This window comes from Protopterus annectens, chromosome 2.part1 (genome assembly GCF_019279795.1).
Source record: "Protopterus annectens isolate FY-2018-M chromosome 2.part1, PAN1.0, whole genome shotgun sequence".
Lineage (NCBI taxonomy): Eukaryota > Metazoa > Chordata > Ceratodontiformes > Protopteridae > Protopterus > Protopterus annectens.
The window spans coordinates 564,290,973-564,308,277 of record NC_056729.1 but is presented as its reverse complement, the minus strand read 5'-3'; the positions used below and the strand labels follow the sequence as shown (position 1 = coordinate 564,308,277).

General features: G+C 39.3%; 1 protein-coding gene across 3 annotated transcripts in view; it reads left to right on the top strand.

Moving 5' to 3' along the window:
* The window catches only part of REEP1 (receptor accessory protein 1), a 1,259,835-nt gene that overhangs the window by 1,028,152 nt on the left and 214,378 nt on the right, over positions 1-17,305 (top strand). For all 3 annotated transcript variants that reach the window (XM_044062335.1, XM_044062333.1, XM_044062336.1), the window contains one exon: positions 592-769. In XM_044062335.1, coding sequence (XP_043918270.1) covers positions 592-769 — 178 coding nt within the window. The remainder of the gene's footprint in view (positions 1-591; positions 770-17,305) is intronic.

Here is a 17,305-nt window from a genome sequence, read left to right as displayed (position 1 = left end):
CACACACACACACACACACACACACACACACATACATATATGCCTGTGCGCGCGCACACACACACACACACACACACACACACACACACACACACACACACACACACACACACATTAAAACACTAACACTTAGTCATTCAGGCGCACAAGGTAAAGTGTTTACATTTGTTGATACAAAATGAAAAGAAAGACAAAATGTATAGAAGACCTTACGTCTCTCTCTCAACTCAGACTATACTGTGCCACCTTCACTTCCTAGACTTTCACTGCACATTTAAGTAATTTAAATTTATCTGGTAGAGTTCTGCTATGGTTTATTACCCAGCTAGATAGAAAGACAACATAAAACTATAACGTGTTATTGATCAGGTGGTTCTAACTCAGAATGAAGGTAGTAGGTTTCTGTGATCAGTAAAGGCTGGTAGAACTGACTAGCAATAGAAATGCATCAAGAATTGATAGTTTAGACAGTGGATAGATCAATGTCACTTTGTAACAATGATTTCCATTCTTTAGTTGCTGTATATGTAGTACAGGAGAATCGTTGCTGGTGTAGGAATATTGTAATGAACTTGTGACTCCATATTACAGGGACAAGGTGCACTATCTGAAAGATTAAGAAGCTTCAGCATGCAAGATCTGACAACAATCCGAGGAGAGACCCCAGAACCTCCCCATGAATCACCCAGTGTTACCACTCGACCAGTAGCTACACAAAAGAAGTCAAAATCACCAGCTAGAGGCACAGCGGAAACAACTGACAAATCAGGTAAGTTTTCACATACCATGTTTTTATTTGTCTGGCTTTGGGTAGTTCAGAACTGCTATAAGTTTATAGTAGTAGTTCATTATTTAAAACTGATTACATGGAGCAATACATGTAAAAGATTTACAGTGTTGTTCAGAGAAAGAGGTTCAAATGAGAGTATCATAATTTCCCTGGAGATAACCACAGAATCTAGATGATGGTGTAAATAGCATATGTGAACCATCTAAACTGAAGTGAAACTGCAGAGATGCAGCCGATGTAACAGTGCTTGCATCCAGAATGTGTCACTGTAGACTGGCTTAGTTGGAGATGATGCACCTAGCTGAAAGATGTGCCAGGCCTGGAGGCATCAGCAATGAGAACATAACTGTAAGTTAGGGTCACTTACTCTAAACATCTTGCTTGTAAACTTTTACAGCACCAGTTTAACTCAACAGTATGTATATGGAGGAAGGAGTATTTGATATGTATTATCTTTCCTTGGACACACTAATCTGATAGTGAGTAAGAAATCTAAATTTAATCCAATATAAATAAACTATTTGTGGAAAATGAATTATTCATAGTTGTATATTGTCTTGTAAGCTCCATGAAGATGAAAGTAAAACTTTGAGAAAAAATTGTGGAGACGATCTCTGGGCAACAGACTCCGAATGGGTCTCAGCAGAGGCCTGCGAATCTGTAGAAGTGGGTATCAGGGGCTGCGAAAGCACCTCTCTGAGTACCAGCGGACTGGTGATTAGCTTAATGGAAGCATCATCGGCAGTTTTGGACCTATGTGGTCTGTCTCTGGCTTTATCCTTACTTTTTTTCGGAAGATCGGTAGTCGGATGGCTTAACGAAGCCATTTTGGAGTACAGAGATCGAGAATTAAACTATTTAGCTACAAAAATAGCCCAACGATGAATAGTTTGGGTGTTGAACAAGGCAAAAAACCAACAGCGAGGGACGTCGTGGTCTGGGCCTAAACAGGTAACACAGTAAGAATGAAAATCTCTATGAGATATTTGCTTTCCACAGGTAAGACAATTATTAATTTTTTCTGACATCAGTTAGAGCAAGAAAAAAGGATCCCCAAAGGGGTACTTATCTTTTTTGAAGACTTCAGGTCTGAAACTCGAAAATGAAAATTTCAGGAGTCGGCCGACCGGCACTTGCGAACTGCTTCTGCTTCAGGCACTGCACGGCAAGAAAGACTTATGTAATGGCATCGGAAGAAGTGACAGCATCTGATGCAGAAATCCCAAGACACTGGTATTCAGGATGGCTGAGTGCTACCTGCAGGCAGATAACCCAAATGTGATGACTGCAACAGTGAAACACGAAGAACATCTCAGTACTCTGAGAAGCTGCAAAATCCATTTACAATTGCCCTCCCCCACCAAAAAAAAAAAAAAGAAACAGAAAAGAAAAACATAAAATAAGCTGTAGCTGCAGAAAAAAAAAAAATTAAGTGTAACAGCTCACATGTACAAATATTCTAGAGGTGCAGGTCAATTAAATCCTGAAAAAAAAACGTAAGCAACTGCAGAAAATCCCCAAAGAAAAATGCAAATGATGTTTGCTATTGACCCTCTAGAGTTAGGCTCAGCCATTGTTTTCCATTGCTGTGAAACATTCTCAGTTTGTGCTCCACTAAAATGAATGAGGTTTAATTGATAAAGGAAGTTAACTATATTTTGGATATAATTGTATAGGAAGAAGTTCAGACACACAAGTCACTACAAACCTGAAGACTATATATGACATGGCAAAACAACAAATCATAAACATAGGTCACAGTTCAGCCTGCATTGGACCATGGAGAACAGAAGATGGCCGAGTGCATATGAACACAGGAAGCAACTGATAGTAAAAGGTTAGAGACTCATCCGTTAATGCAGCATATCCCACTGCTTCCTGAAATTCGGTACTGTATAAGCAGGGGCATCAGCAGGATTTTGTGGAACTATAAGTCAACTTCCATAATGTGCCCCTCACTCACCTAAATGCAGGCCCCCTTGCCCCAGTCACTGCATGTTTTAGTTAAATGTTAGTGTTAAGCAAAAACATATATCCAACCAGACACTAAAAAAAGCTGTTTAACAAAATATGTAACTTAATAAACAAAATCATAGTAAATCAGTGCTGGAGAAAAATAGGAAGAACAAGAAACTTTACACTCACTATCAGGTTCTAACAACAGGTTTAAGACATACATCTGATCTGTTACCACTTTTTCAGCATTAGTATTTTATAAAATGTTAGCGTTGTCGCCTCACAGTAAGATGCTGTCCGGTTCGATTCTCAGCTAGAGTGTCTTCTGCGTGGATACATGCGTGAATGGGTGCACCTTCATTGAAGGTTGTGTGTCAGGGCTGGTAACTCGGCACGTAAAACTCAACTACCAATCATTAGCGGACCGGAGTTCCGCTGTGGCGACCCCTAACCGGGAAAAGCCGAAAGACTCAACAAAAACAACAGTTTCAGTGCAGAAATTATTCCAGCCCTAGCAAACAGCTCTTTCTTAAATTTGACATAGCCAGTGTAGTAAGTGTAATCAATGTAACCAGTCCCTTCAGTGTCTATGTAGGTTTTTAATGCTTCCTCTGTCAGCGAAAGACCTCTCAACTGTCCCTATTTTGGAAGAATGTTCCTATTTTCAGGTCTGATTTAGCCCTTCACACAATTTTCTGAATCTCCCTTATCACATTTGATTTTTGAAGCTGTCTGGTGCAGAGAAAACAACACTACATGAGCAACATACTAGTGGCAACAATAATTTAAAGGACACACATCGTACATCTCTCTTTTTCTGAAGCAAAAATAAATGACCTTGTATGGTAGAACTGTGCAATACAGTTCATTAAAGTCTACAGAAGTTACACTGCATCTTTGATAATGTGCTCATATTTTTCTATAATTTTTGTCACTCTGTTTTTGTGAACGTGTTCCTGAGTAGTATCTCACATTCCTACTGGAAGCAGTAAGAGTTATTTGCTCTTTGGTATTCATAGGTTCATAAGTTCATAGGTAAGTACTAGGTAAGTGCCCTTGCGGACCATTTTAAGCCTAGCCAGTTTCCCTTTTTGTGCTTGAAATAATCTATCCCATGTGATTATATATTGGCCTTACCCTTCCCATGGCCAATAATCATATATTACCCCTAATGAAAACAACTGGGCTCATACCATACATTATTTGAGGGGACCCATGCATGGGATAAAGCATTTAGGGGCTGCCTTTGTTCATTACTAGTAAAGGGGGCAATCCTGGGGTAAATGTTCTGTTTCCTATCCATAGATCTAAGCTGCACTTGAAAATGAACAGGGATGAACTTTGTTTTATGGTGCTGTGGAATCTGTTCCACAGCAAAGATATCCTCTGCAAGATGTATCTGTCCCTGCAAGTCATTCTGTTCATGTTACAGAAGAGGTTTGAATCCCTAGACTGAGTATTTCTGGTGCCAATCGACTTGCTAATATGCAGTAAATCTATCAGTAATGGGTCAGAGGATGCCTTTATGCCAGACACAGGTCACCTCTTATCAGTCTGTAGGACACAGTGTATAGTGACAGGGCTTAGAGTTGGTCCATATAGGGCATGTTGTTTAGGCCTTGTATCCCTTTAGTAAGGTATCTCTGTGGGCATTTCTGTTGTTGTATGTGTCTGGACAGACACATGCCAATGGGGGCATTATATTCAATGATTGGCCTAATGACGGCTGAGTAAAAGGGGACAATGACATCTTTAGATCTAGACACAATCCCTTTGTTTATAATCTACAGACTTTCTTACGGCAATAGACACATGTTGGTCAAATGTGAAGTGACTATCCACATAAGTTCCCAAATCCTGAACAACTGGGTCAGCTCTTAGGGGCATATTGTACATGTGGCAGTTCACTTGGAGTAGATGACTTATCAAAGGATACAATAATGCATTTTTGGCATTTAGTTTCAATCCATGGTTTTGGCACTAGTTATTTATTTGAGACAAACCTTCCTACTGGATGGCTACATTATCTGTGGATTCACTGACTGCTCCTACCTTACAGTCATCTACAAACTTAGCCAAAGGCCTTTGGTATTGGTTTTTACTTCAAAAAAGAAGCTGCCCAAGAGGAGCGGTCCCAGCACAGCACTCTGGAGGATTCCACTAGTGACTGATCTTTTTGTGGAGGTAACTCCCATACTTTGATTATCTGCAAGCTCTGTGAGCTAGTTGGCAATCCAGCAGGTGACACAGGGGTTTATTCCCAGTTTGTTTGTTTTTTCTACTATGCTGAGTGGGGAATTGTGTCACAATCTTTGGCCAGGTCAAGGTATGTGATATGCAGTATGTACTATTTTGCCATCATCCATTGCTTTGTTGACCTTTTGAAAACAATTCACCAGGTTGAGTAAGCATGACCTATTTTGACAAATCCAAACTGAAACAGGTCCACTGTTAAGAGGTTCCCTATGTCCTGCTTGATTAATTCCATTTCCATGGCTTTGCATATGCGTCTGGTTAGACTTATGGTTCTGTAATGCCTGGGTCTTTGGAAAGTTCTCCCTTATGCAGGATAATTATTGTAGCTGTTCAGTTCGCTGAGATTGAACAGTGTTGTTAGGGGTTTAGCTACATCATGCTTTATGCTATTTAAGATGCATTCAGGGATACTATCAGGATCCATCAATACAGTATTTTTAGCTTTTGATAGCACTTTTAGGACTTGGTCTTGTGTGATAGCTGGAGGCAAGCAAGTTTAGGTATATCTTGAGGGACAGATGAAGGGAAAAGGAGGTAAAGTTAAAGATAAATTTATCAGCCAGTAAGTTTGCTATCTTTTAGCCTCAGTGTAGGTAACATCATTCACAGTCAGCTCACTGCATTGCTGCATTGTGCTTTTGAGATTATGAGCATCACTAAAAAATGTCTTGTGATTGTCTTTGGCTTGGACAGTTACTTTAGCTTCAGCCTTGGCTATCTGGATTTCATTAAGCTCTTGACTTGTTTATTTCAGTAACAGGGGCTTTAGCATTCTGTGAATTACTCTTCTTACTTTTGGCCAAATTTGTGTTCCTTTTATTAAAAGATTGTTGATAATGTGGTTTTACCATGGGGTTTGCCCTACACATATTCCTATGGGGTGGGGCTGCATCTATGCAGCTGTTCACATGCTGGTATACTGTGGTGGTGTATATTTCTGTGTATTCAGTAGCATTAACTGGGTTTGCTGGGGGTTTGAAGCTTGCTAATCTATCACTCAGGAGTAGGTAGTTTGTCTTAAAGAAATTTCTAAAGGTAATTTGGGTGGAAGGGATCTCTGGTTTCAGTTTTATTTTGAAGGAGACTGCTTTATGGTCAGAACTAACAAGTGATGAAGATATACAAACAATGGTGCAAGATAGTCCCATATTAGTAAAGACAAGATCCAAGATGTTGTTCCCCCATTGGGTACGCTGACTAATTTGTATTGACAAAATCCAGGAATCTCTTTGCTTGTGCACTAGTTGTGGTGTAGGTTCCCAGTCTATAGTTTGATAGTTTACATCACCTAGGAAAACAGTATTTGGTTTAATACTGAGTGATTCTAGTTCATGTAGATAGGCATTGTGGCTTTCTTTTGTCATACATGAAGTTCTATAGCTATCTTATATGTGGTACAGGACCTTTCTGATGGTTATTTGGGCATGAATAAGCTTTAGTGCATCATACTGCTGTATTAGCCTTGATGTGAGTCTCTTCTGGATGTAGACTGATATACCTCCACCTTTTTCCCCGGCTACATAGTAGCTGATCAGAACATGTAGAAGACATTATATCCCTGCAAAGCCAGAGTACTCACCACTATTTTAAACCATGTCTGAGTCACTGCACAGACATCAATGTCTTCCAAGGGTGAGAAGGGCTTGTAGGGAGTGGAGTTTCTTGTTCAGACTCCTATCATTGATCAGTAACACCTTTCTGTTTTTCTTAGCTTGTTTTGTTATGTTGGTAGGCTTACCAGGTTGGCATTGCCTAAAAAAGGCACTATGGGGGTGGACAATGTCTTTGCAAATAAATTAAACCCTAGAGGTGGCAGATGCAAGTCATCCCTGGTGAAGCAGTGAGGCCTGTCAATTATATCCTCTCAAGCTGACAAATTTTGAACCCCATTTGAATAAAACCAAAAACTTAAGTCAATTGTTGAAGTCAATTATTTTTTGCTCATATCACATCATCATCCTTGGAGAAGGTAGAATGGTTCTCAGTGCTAGGCTCATACCTGCCAGGGACAAAGAGTCTAAGAGCTCTGTCATGTCACTCTTCACATAATCCAGGGAGGTACACCTCAAGTCATTGACACTGGCAAGAAGGATGCCAGAGTCATACTGGTATTTGTTGTTCAAGGATTTGAGTGCATATGTGACCTGACGGATCCTGACATCAGACAGGCAACTAACTGTCACTCTTTCCTAGCTCAGCCTGGTAAGAGGCACATCTGTATGTCTTACAGTGGAATCACCTATTACAAGAATGTTTGGTTGGCTAAATGCCTGTCTAATGGAATCAGCATCTGTGACTTTGAGACTCCTTGTGCTATGTGAGATAATAGGCTTAATATGCTGAGTGTGCTTTGTGCCAGTGTTGTGTTTTGGAGATCTTTGAGGTTTAGGAAAGTTAATCTTTAGAATCTCAAGCATATGATGGATTATGTGTATTGTGATGGCCTTGGACAGGTGATGTGTGGTGTACTGCTGATGATTTTGGTGTCTGAGTTTACTGTGTATGAGATTTTTGCCTCTAAGAATATTACATACGTACATTTCTCACACACTGTGCTATGTTGTTTGAGTAACAATTGATCATCAGAGAGCATGACAGTTCTTACACTGTCTCAAGATACCCATCTCAATTAGTGTGGTTAAAAAAGTTCTGGGGAAGTGTTGGCCCATAGTACAGACAGAAATGACTCTGGGGCCACGGGTAACTCACTGTAACTGCCTGGATTTCAGTTTTAGAATAATGTTTGGGTGGACTTGCTATTGAGTATTTAAATTTCAGTACAAAACAACTAGCCTGGAAACCTTCTTTTGCCACCAGCAAGAACCAGTAAACTAATTACAGTTAAAAATCATTCACTAATTTGATACTAACATCAGTGCAAGCAGTATCAGTACTCTCAGTATTAAGCAATTTTATCAAAGGTCTTTTTATCAAAGGTCTTTTAGAGGGCCTCGGTGGTGCAGCAGTTAGTGTTGTCACCTCACAGCAAGAGGTTTTCCCGTTCAATTCTCGGCTGGAGCACCTTCTGTGTATAGTCTGCATGTCCTCCCCATGGTCGAGTGATGTCTAAAGATGTGCAGGTAGGTGCGTGCATGAATGGGTGTGCCTTCTTTGAAGGTTGGCCGTCGGGCTGGCAACTCAGCACAGTAAAAATCCACTGCCAATTATTAGCAGACCGGAGTTCTGCTGTGTGACCCCTAACCAGGAAAAGTCAAAAGACTTTTTATCAAAGATCTTTTAGCCCAGTGAGTAGTTTAAGGAAAGAGAATTTGCAAAATGACACTTATGGGTTTATTGTCAACAGCCAATAAACAGGGAGAGGAAGGGAATTATGTTGTCCAATTATCATAAGGGGCAGTCAGCAACAGATACACTGGGTTTAAGGACAAAGCTACAACAGCTGAACCAGTCTTCATCTTAGATTAGAGTAAGGTTTTTGTAGATCCTCCATGGTTATAGGTAAAAGGGCATATACCAGGAAACAGCAGTAAACAGAACTGTTAGCACAAACTACACAGGGAAACATTCACTGAAACAGGTAATGCCCTTGGCAACAGAGGCACGGAGAAAATCTATTTTTTAGAAGGTCCTAGGCCAAATTTGCTGACATGTATACATCACCATTTGTTTGTCTTTCAGCTTTTTCCCAGTAAGGGGTCGCCACAGCGGGACTGGCAGTAAATTTTTACAAAACACCGAGGTGCCAGCTCAATGCCCAACCTTCAACGAAGGCACGCCCATTTACGCACACGTCTTTCGAACACTACCCAACCACGGGGAGGAAATGCAGACTCCACACAGAAGGCACTCCCAAGTCACGCCGAGAATCGAACAGGAGAACCTCTTGCTGTGAGGTAACAACGCTACCACCGTACCACCGCGGCATGTATACATCACCAGTGTAATTCTAAAAAAAACACTGAAGGCATAAGGTTATAAAAAAATAAACAGATTTATTCCTCCAAACAGAAATGAAAATGATAAATGAAAAATAAATTAAACCCACTCAGTTTGACAATGTATTTGCAAGACTATGTCTAACATGCTACCTGATTTCAAAGCTTAAGAGTTTTGATACCTGCTGACAAAGGTAGTGGGCTTAGCCAGGTGGTTTCTTTGATACCTAAGCACTGAAGTGTAAAAAATACTACTTCTACTAGAGTTTCGCTACTTTTGCAGTCTTGAAAATTTCTGCCACAGAGAGTACAAATAAAAGATGTATATGAATGGGATAATCCAAAAGTTTTGTCTTAACATTCACAGGAAGGGTCTGCAGGTGAAGCCAAGCAAATCTTCTAATAATTGATCCAGCAGCCGCAGTCCTGGAAGAAGACTCTGCAACATCATAGCTGCATTTTATGGAATTCCTAGCAACTTGTGTACCCTGTCCAAGCACAGAAATTGCTTGTTGCTTAGAAAAGGAAGCCACAGGGTTAACTACAGTCTTACTTACAGGCCCTAAAATAGACAAAAGGTATTTTATTTAAGTCTAGTAATTTAAAGCTCTGAAAGCCAAGTGAGCATAAGTATAAACCTTCTTCCCATACCTGTGCATGGCCCTACTATCTCTGTCAGATGGCAAAACATTAGCTGCTGGCAGAAGCTTAATACATTTGTCAGAAATAGAGAAAGCAGTGGGATCTGCTACTGGATTTTTTTGTGAAGAAACTAAAGATCCTTGTGTACATTATTAAACCTATCAGGCTTTTTGGATGCTGGAGACTGGGAATCAGGAGAGACATAGTTGGATGCAAAAGCATCCAGTTAGTCCTTCAAAGCTGGGGGGGACAGAAGAAAGCATGGGTGCCCCTACATCTGAGAAGTTATAGCATCTTTTTTTGTAAATCAGGCACCTGCTTGGATTCCCAATTAAAGTACTGCATCATTTTAGTTATAGATTCTCCAAAGGATATTTCTTCAATGGGGGAGTCAGTGTCCTCATCATCAGAGGCAAGCTGGCTTGGAGAATGGATCTGTAATGAATATGCTAAGGAATCTTCTTCAAAATCCGATTCGCCCTCCTCCTCAGATGAAGATTCATGCTGTCTTTTCTTGGGGGCGGGGTGAATGAGTTGAAAGGAATAAAGGGGGTTTTAGAGACAAAATGACCTTATATAGGCCCTGTGAGAACTCCACCTATTCCCTTTTCTGAGATACTTGAACAAGAGAAATATTTTTAGTTTTCTGCTTCATTTTCTTAGGGTTGGAGTCTGCCTTCAAGAAGTGTAGCGGGTTGCATCCCTGGTAGACCTGAATCAAAGTTCCTGGCCCCTTTTCCTGCTTAAGGACTTGTGAAATGCACTCTGGTGTCCCTGAAATGATCACCATTGGTTCCTGGTTCTCAACTGTATCAATATGAACAGTCACACTGGACGCCTATGAGTCAGACACCATACCGGCCTCCAGAGGGTTCATGGTAATGAGTGCCTGAAAAGGAGTTAGATGTACTGTGGATTCCTGCAGCATCTCAATGGGTGCATCTGAATCAGCCTGGGCAGCAAACAGTTCAGGCCTAGCCTTTTTTAACTTTTTTTGGTGTGAGTGTGTCATCTTTGACCCAGGGTTCTGCCATATTTGTTTGCACAAAGCACTTCAGACATTGGATTTCAAAGTATGCATTTAACAAAAAAAGTTGAGTACAGAGGGATTTAGAAATAATTGACAGACCTGACAGTTTCTGTAATTTTGTTCAGTTCTTAGATAAAATAAGCACTGGGAGTGGAGACATTTATAAGGTATCACTCTACCAAAGTCACACTTCCCTGTCTTAGCTGTCATTAACAAATATTTCAATAAAAATACAGGAAAAAGAAGGTTTCCCAATGGGACACTTATTTGAAAAAGTGTAGGCAGTGGAAGCAGCCAACAACAATGCAGAAAGTAGGCCAACAGGACTGAGGATCCTGCATTTGGACTGGTGGGAAGATACGTCTGGTGGATCTTACTCTCCTAAATCTGCTTATGTACCTGTATACCTATGACCTGGGGTCATATGACAGACACACGAGTGTATGGACAGTTTATGGCTTTGGTACGTTAGCTGGATGACAGGTTAACTTCACAACAGAACCCAATGGTATTGTAATACTGCAACAGTTAGCTAAGGAAGGACATTGTTATATTTTGTCAGGTCCTAGGCCAAACTGCCCATGTATATTTTAATTCTAAAAAACAATGTAGGCAAATGTTTATAACAAAAGAAGAAAAAAAACAGATTTATTGCTCTAAACAGAAATGAAAATGAACAATGAACCCACTTGGCTTGGCAAATTATTTACAGGTCTGTATATAACATGTAGAATACCTGAATTCAAGGCTTCATAGTTCAGTCAAATATTCCAAACAGCTCTCATCCGCAAGATTTTAAACAGGAAGTCACAGCTGCAAGATCATGAAATGTCAGTAATGCAAATGTCAACATAATGCTATGCATGCCCCAAGTAATAACCACAGAGCATGAAAAATTAAAACCACAAAAAAAAAACAAGAACATTATTTTTTTCAGGGGCAAGACCCTCTGCACCCCCATACCCCTGCTTATTATATACACTAACTATGAGTTTGCACAATATCATGGAAAGGATATATTCCCCAATCCCAAGAATTGTGCAACCTCACACATCTGTCAGACATCTGATTAGTCAAGCTAATTTTGTCGGCTAAACAGATATAGACCAAACCGCCGTATACCATTCAATTAAATTCATGGCTCCTCTCTCTCTCTCTCTCTATATATATATATATATATATATATATATCTATATATAAAGGTTTACTATCAAAATCCCGCACCTGACAAGTGTGAGTGTTCATTTTTCTGACCCCAAAATGTTGGAAATCAAATATACAATCATGTACATAACCAAAGGAGATATTTAAGGAAAGTCGACAACTCAGGAATGTCAGCTTTACCAAAAATACCACACTTCCAGTACATTTTGCAGGGGAGCAAGTCCCCCTGCACCCCCCACACCCTCTGCTACTTATATATATATATATATATATATATATATATATATATATATATATATATATATATATATATATATATATACAAACTCTGAGATCGCACTACAGTAAGGGAAACGGTCCATTTCTCGATCCCCACTATAGTGCAATCTGCATTCAAAATGTTGAATCCACAACAGCGACTGCTAGTGTGCATTTTCTGTTGTGAATTTGTGAATTCAACATTTTTTTTTGCTCAATTGAAATGTTGAATACATGCTTTCAGGATTACACATTCGCACATTGCAGGTGCGAGATTTTGATAGTAAGCCTATATGTATGTCTGTGTGTATATATATCTCTAGTGAAACAGCTGGCCCATAGCACAAAACAGCAGTGCCCACAATCAGCTGCAGCAGCAGTCAGAAAAGGCTCTAAAGCTGTTCTTAGTATGGATAACCTTCATTGCAGGTCAATTAAAGCCTCTGAGTGTAGTTGTCAACCTGTGACAATTGTTCCTTTTAGGAAGGTTGAACTTCATTATTTGAAGATGCACACAGTTTTGTGTGTTAGTATTAAGTTAATAGTTTCTGGATATGTGTGTATGTATGTTTTTGTTTTTTGAGGGTTTTCATTAAAACAAAAAGTCTTTTAAAATGTGACATAGGTAATACATGGATATGACAAGAAACGACTATATAACAGATCAGCCTGCCAAACATTAATGTCTGCAAGTAACAGAAAAGTTGAAACAAGATATTTTTAAAAAGTTGCTATACATAACAGGTGTGAATAATAACTTCTTATAATGTAACACTTTCCATATTATCTTTGAACGTGAATGGTCTCACATGTATACAGAAAAAAAGAGTAGTGAACTATATTAAGAAATGCAGAGTGCAATTAGCTATGCTACAGGAGTTGTATTGATGCTGCTGTCAAGTGTTTCTTTACACTGGATTTTTTTTGTGTTTTTTGTCTATGCTACTGGAGACACATTTGGGAAGAACTGAGCATGCAAATTTGATAAAGAAAGGATTTCTGGATGCTTATTCAGCAGAATATCTGGGTCAAAGGAAAAAGGGAGTACTTATATTAGTTGCTAGAGGAGCTCCAATAGTGATAGAAGAGGGGGAAAATATAATAATGGTAGATTTGTAGTAGTAAGGTGCTACTGGCAAGGGAGAAGGATTACGTTGGCATCTATTTATATTCCTCTTAAAACTGCTACCATGGAGCTTAAGAAAATTCTGGGAGAAATAATTAGCTTTCAGCAGGGAATATTACTTGAAGGTAGGAACTGGAATTTGATTTGCAACAATGAGGATGTATCTGGGAGGCCTAGAAGGAAAAATATAATAGAACAGGGTAGATTTTTGAAGAAATTTATGAAAATATTTGTTATGGAATATGTGAATTCAGCAGTAGGAGCTCACAGACAATTTACACATTGTTCCCCAAGGTACAAAAACTGGGCCAGGCTAGACAGCAATTATATTTCACAGGAACATTTGCATTTAACTGAATGTTTTGATACACATCCAATAACTTATTACAGATTATGTGCCAATAATAACTAAAATAAAACTGCAGGGTAATGAAATAAAAATGAAACACTGGTGCTTCTCCAACTATCTATTAAACAGAGAGGAATTTAAGGAATGGGTAATGGAAACTATTCAGGCGTTATTAGGGAAGATAGAAATTTCTTCCGAAAATATAGCTATGGAGTCAGATAAAATGAAAGTGGAGTTTAAAAATATGGTAGAAATAAAAGAAAAAGAGATATGGTTAAGAAGAAACAAGAACCACTTAGAGAAACTGACAAAGGTTAAAGTATTGCAGAATAGGGGGAATCTCACAGAACAAGAAGAAGCCCAACTACGGAGTGCTAAAAAGAAAATAAGGAACTACCTTGATAATATGCATGAGTTTAGAAAGACTCCAGTTAAGCAACTGTTTTTGAAAATAACTCCAGAACACAAAAGCTTTTAGCACAATGTCTCAGGCAGCATAAAGTAGAAAGGGTTGTTGATGAGCTTAGGGAACCTATAACAAGGAAAATGACCAGAGATCCTGTAGAGGTATTAGAAATATTTCAGAAATTTTATGAAAATCTGTAGAAAGCAGAGAAATGTGGAAATCAAGGAAAACGCACAAATGGAAATGTTTATGAAAGAAAGAAATATGCCAAGGCTATTGGTAGATGGGGCTGAATTACTGATAGAGTAGTAAGAGATGAGATAAAAATAGTGTTGTATGACAAATCTACAGAAAAGTCTCCAGGAACAGAGGGTATTCCTGTGGTGGTTTGGAAGTTAGGAGGGAATCAAGTGATAAAGATCTGGAGAGTTTTGTTAACAGTATTTTAAAGAGAAGAGAAGCACCAACATATTAAAAGTAAGCTGTGGTAGCTGTAATACCTAACGATGGTAAACACCCATCAGATCCAGCTCCATATAGGCCCATTTTGATTCGAAACTATGATTGTAAAGTATTTATGTCTTTAATGGCTAAAAGGATGGCAAAGGTGATGCCAAAATTGATAGATATGGATCAGTGTGGTTTGGTGGAGGGGAGGCAAACATTTGACAGCAATAACATAAAAACAATGATCTGGAGGGAAGCAGAATATAAGACAATACCACTGTCGTTGACAGATCTTTATGCAGAAAAAACATTTGACAGAATAAGCTGGAATTTTATGAGTAGGGCAATGGAAGCATTTGCATTTCTCACACAATAATAAGGTTAATTAGGAGGATATGTGAGGGATAAAAGTTGAAAATTAAAGTGGAGTTTCCTTTCTAATAAGTTCTGTTTGAACAGGGAACCAGGCAGGGGTCTCCTCATTCCCATTTTTATTTGCTTTATATTTAAAAACCATAGGCAAAGAAAATAATGGCGTTAGAAATTCAAAGATAGAATTTGTATGGTAATCAAGAAAAGTTGGTTTTATTTGCAGATGATATTGTTTTGTAGCTGATAAAACTAGAAAAGGACATTTCACTGTTGTGGAACATTCAGAGACAATTTCAAGTATTTGGGGATAGAAAATGAATGAAAATAAAACAAACAATAGCTGTAAACTATATAGCCACACATAAATTGCTTCAGCAATACCCATATTTATGGGTACATGATAAAATGAAGTACTTGGGAGTATAGATTAAAACAGATTCTGTTATGGCACCTAAGGATATGTGGGAAGAGACTAAACAAAATATAATACAAAAACTGAGAAATTGGAAACTCTGTTTTGTGGATATGGATATTTAGTCCCTTTAGTTTTATACACAGATCAAGCATGGATATTTTTGTCAACCAGAAGAGAAGTTGTGGACAGCAATTAATAAAGAGTTGAAGGATTTTATCTAGGAGGGGAAGAAGCAAGTGTCAAGTGAGATAAGTAAATTGATCCTTCCAGTAGAGCAAGGTTGTTTGGGATTACCTGATTTGAATGGGTATTTCAAAGCTAAACAGTTAAGGCTCTTGTACATAGCACAAGCAGAAAGCTATAATTCACTGTGGAAGGGGATCATGCTGAAACAGGGGGAAGCTCAAGAAATAAGGAGAAACTGGGATTTTGCATGCAAATCCTTAAGGAGAATAACAATAACCATATAGACTATTATATTCATAAAGTAGCAGAAAGTAATTTAAGAGCTAAGCCAACACGGGAATGGAAAAAGTAGATTCTACTGTTAGGGATGATTGCAATTAGGGGTAGAGAGAATAGGCACTAGGGGATGGCATTTACTGGAGAAAACCATCAAAGGAGCCAAGATATTAGGTGCAAATAATTAGAGAGGAAAAGGTAATAGAATGGGAAGAGGCCAAGAATGCATTTGGACTGCAGGTTAGAGATTGCCTTCTCTATCAATAATTGATATTAGACTATAGACAAAGAGAAAGGAATATGAGATCCTAAGTGAAAGGCCAGCACTGGTAGAATTTGTAAAAGAATGTAGTACAAAATCTGCTGTTAAAAAAAGGATAATTAGTACAGCATATAAAATATTGTATGATCATCATCTTCTTTCGGATGTTCCCATTAGTGGTCACCACAGCGGATCATCTGTTTCCATTTCTTCCTGTCCTCTACATCTTTCTCTGTCACACCAACTGTCTGCATGTCCTCTCTCACCACATCCATAAACCTTATCTTGGGCCTTCCTCTTTTCCTCTTACCTGGCAGCTCCATCCTTAGCATCTTTTTCCCAATATACCCATCATCCCTCCTCAGCACATGTCCAAACCAATGCAATCTCGTCTCTCTTGCTTTGTCTCCAAACTGTCCAACCTGAGTTGACCCTCTAATATACTGATTCCTAATCCTGTCCATCCTAGTCACACCCAGTCCAAATCTTAACATCTTTAACTCTGCCACATCCAGCTCTGACTCCTGCCTTTTTTGTCAATGTCGCCGTCTTCAACCCATATAACATAGCTAGTCTCACTACCCTCTTGTAGACCTTCCCTTTCACTCTTACTGGTACCCATCTGTCACAAATCACTCCTGACACTCTTCTCCACCCATTCCACCCTGCCTGTACTCTCTTCTTCACCTCTCTTTCCACACTCACCATTACTCTGAACTGTTGATCCCAAGTACTTAAACTCATCCACCTTTACCAACTCTGCTCCCTGCATCCTCACCATTCCTCTACCCTCACTCTCATTTACACACATATATTCTGTCTTAGCCCTGCTGACCTTCATTCCTCTCCTCTCTAAAGCATATCTCCACCTCTCCAGGATCTCCTCAACCTGGTCCCTAGTCTCACTACAGATCACAATGTCATCTGCAAACATCATAGTCCACAGGGTCTCCTGTCTGATCTCATCTGTCAACATGTCCATCACCACTGCAAATAAGAAAGGGCTCAGAGCTGATCCTTGATGTAATCCCACCTCCACCTTAAACGTATCTATCACTCCCACCACAGTTCTCACCACTGTCACACTACCCTCGTACATATCCTGTACCACTCTTACATACATCTCTGCCACTCCCGACTTCCTCATACAATACCACAACTCCTCTCTAAGCACCCTGTCATATGCTTTCTATAAGTCCACAAAGACACAATGCAACTTCTTCTGACCTTCTCTGTATTTCTCTAACAATACTCTCAGAGCAAACATTGCATCTGTAATGCTCTTTCCTGGCATGAAACCATACTGCTGATCACTAAGCATCACATCCCTTCTTGACCTAGCTTCCACTACTCTTTCTCATAACTTCAAGCTGTGACTGATCAATTTTATCCCTCTGTAGTTACTGCATCTCTGCACAAGCCCTTATTCTTAAAGATAGGTACCAAAACACTTTTTCTCCACTCCTCAGGCATC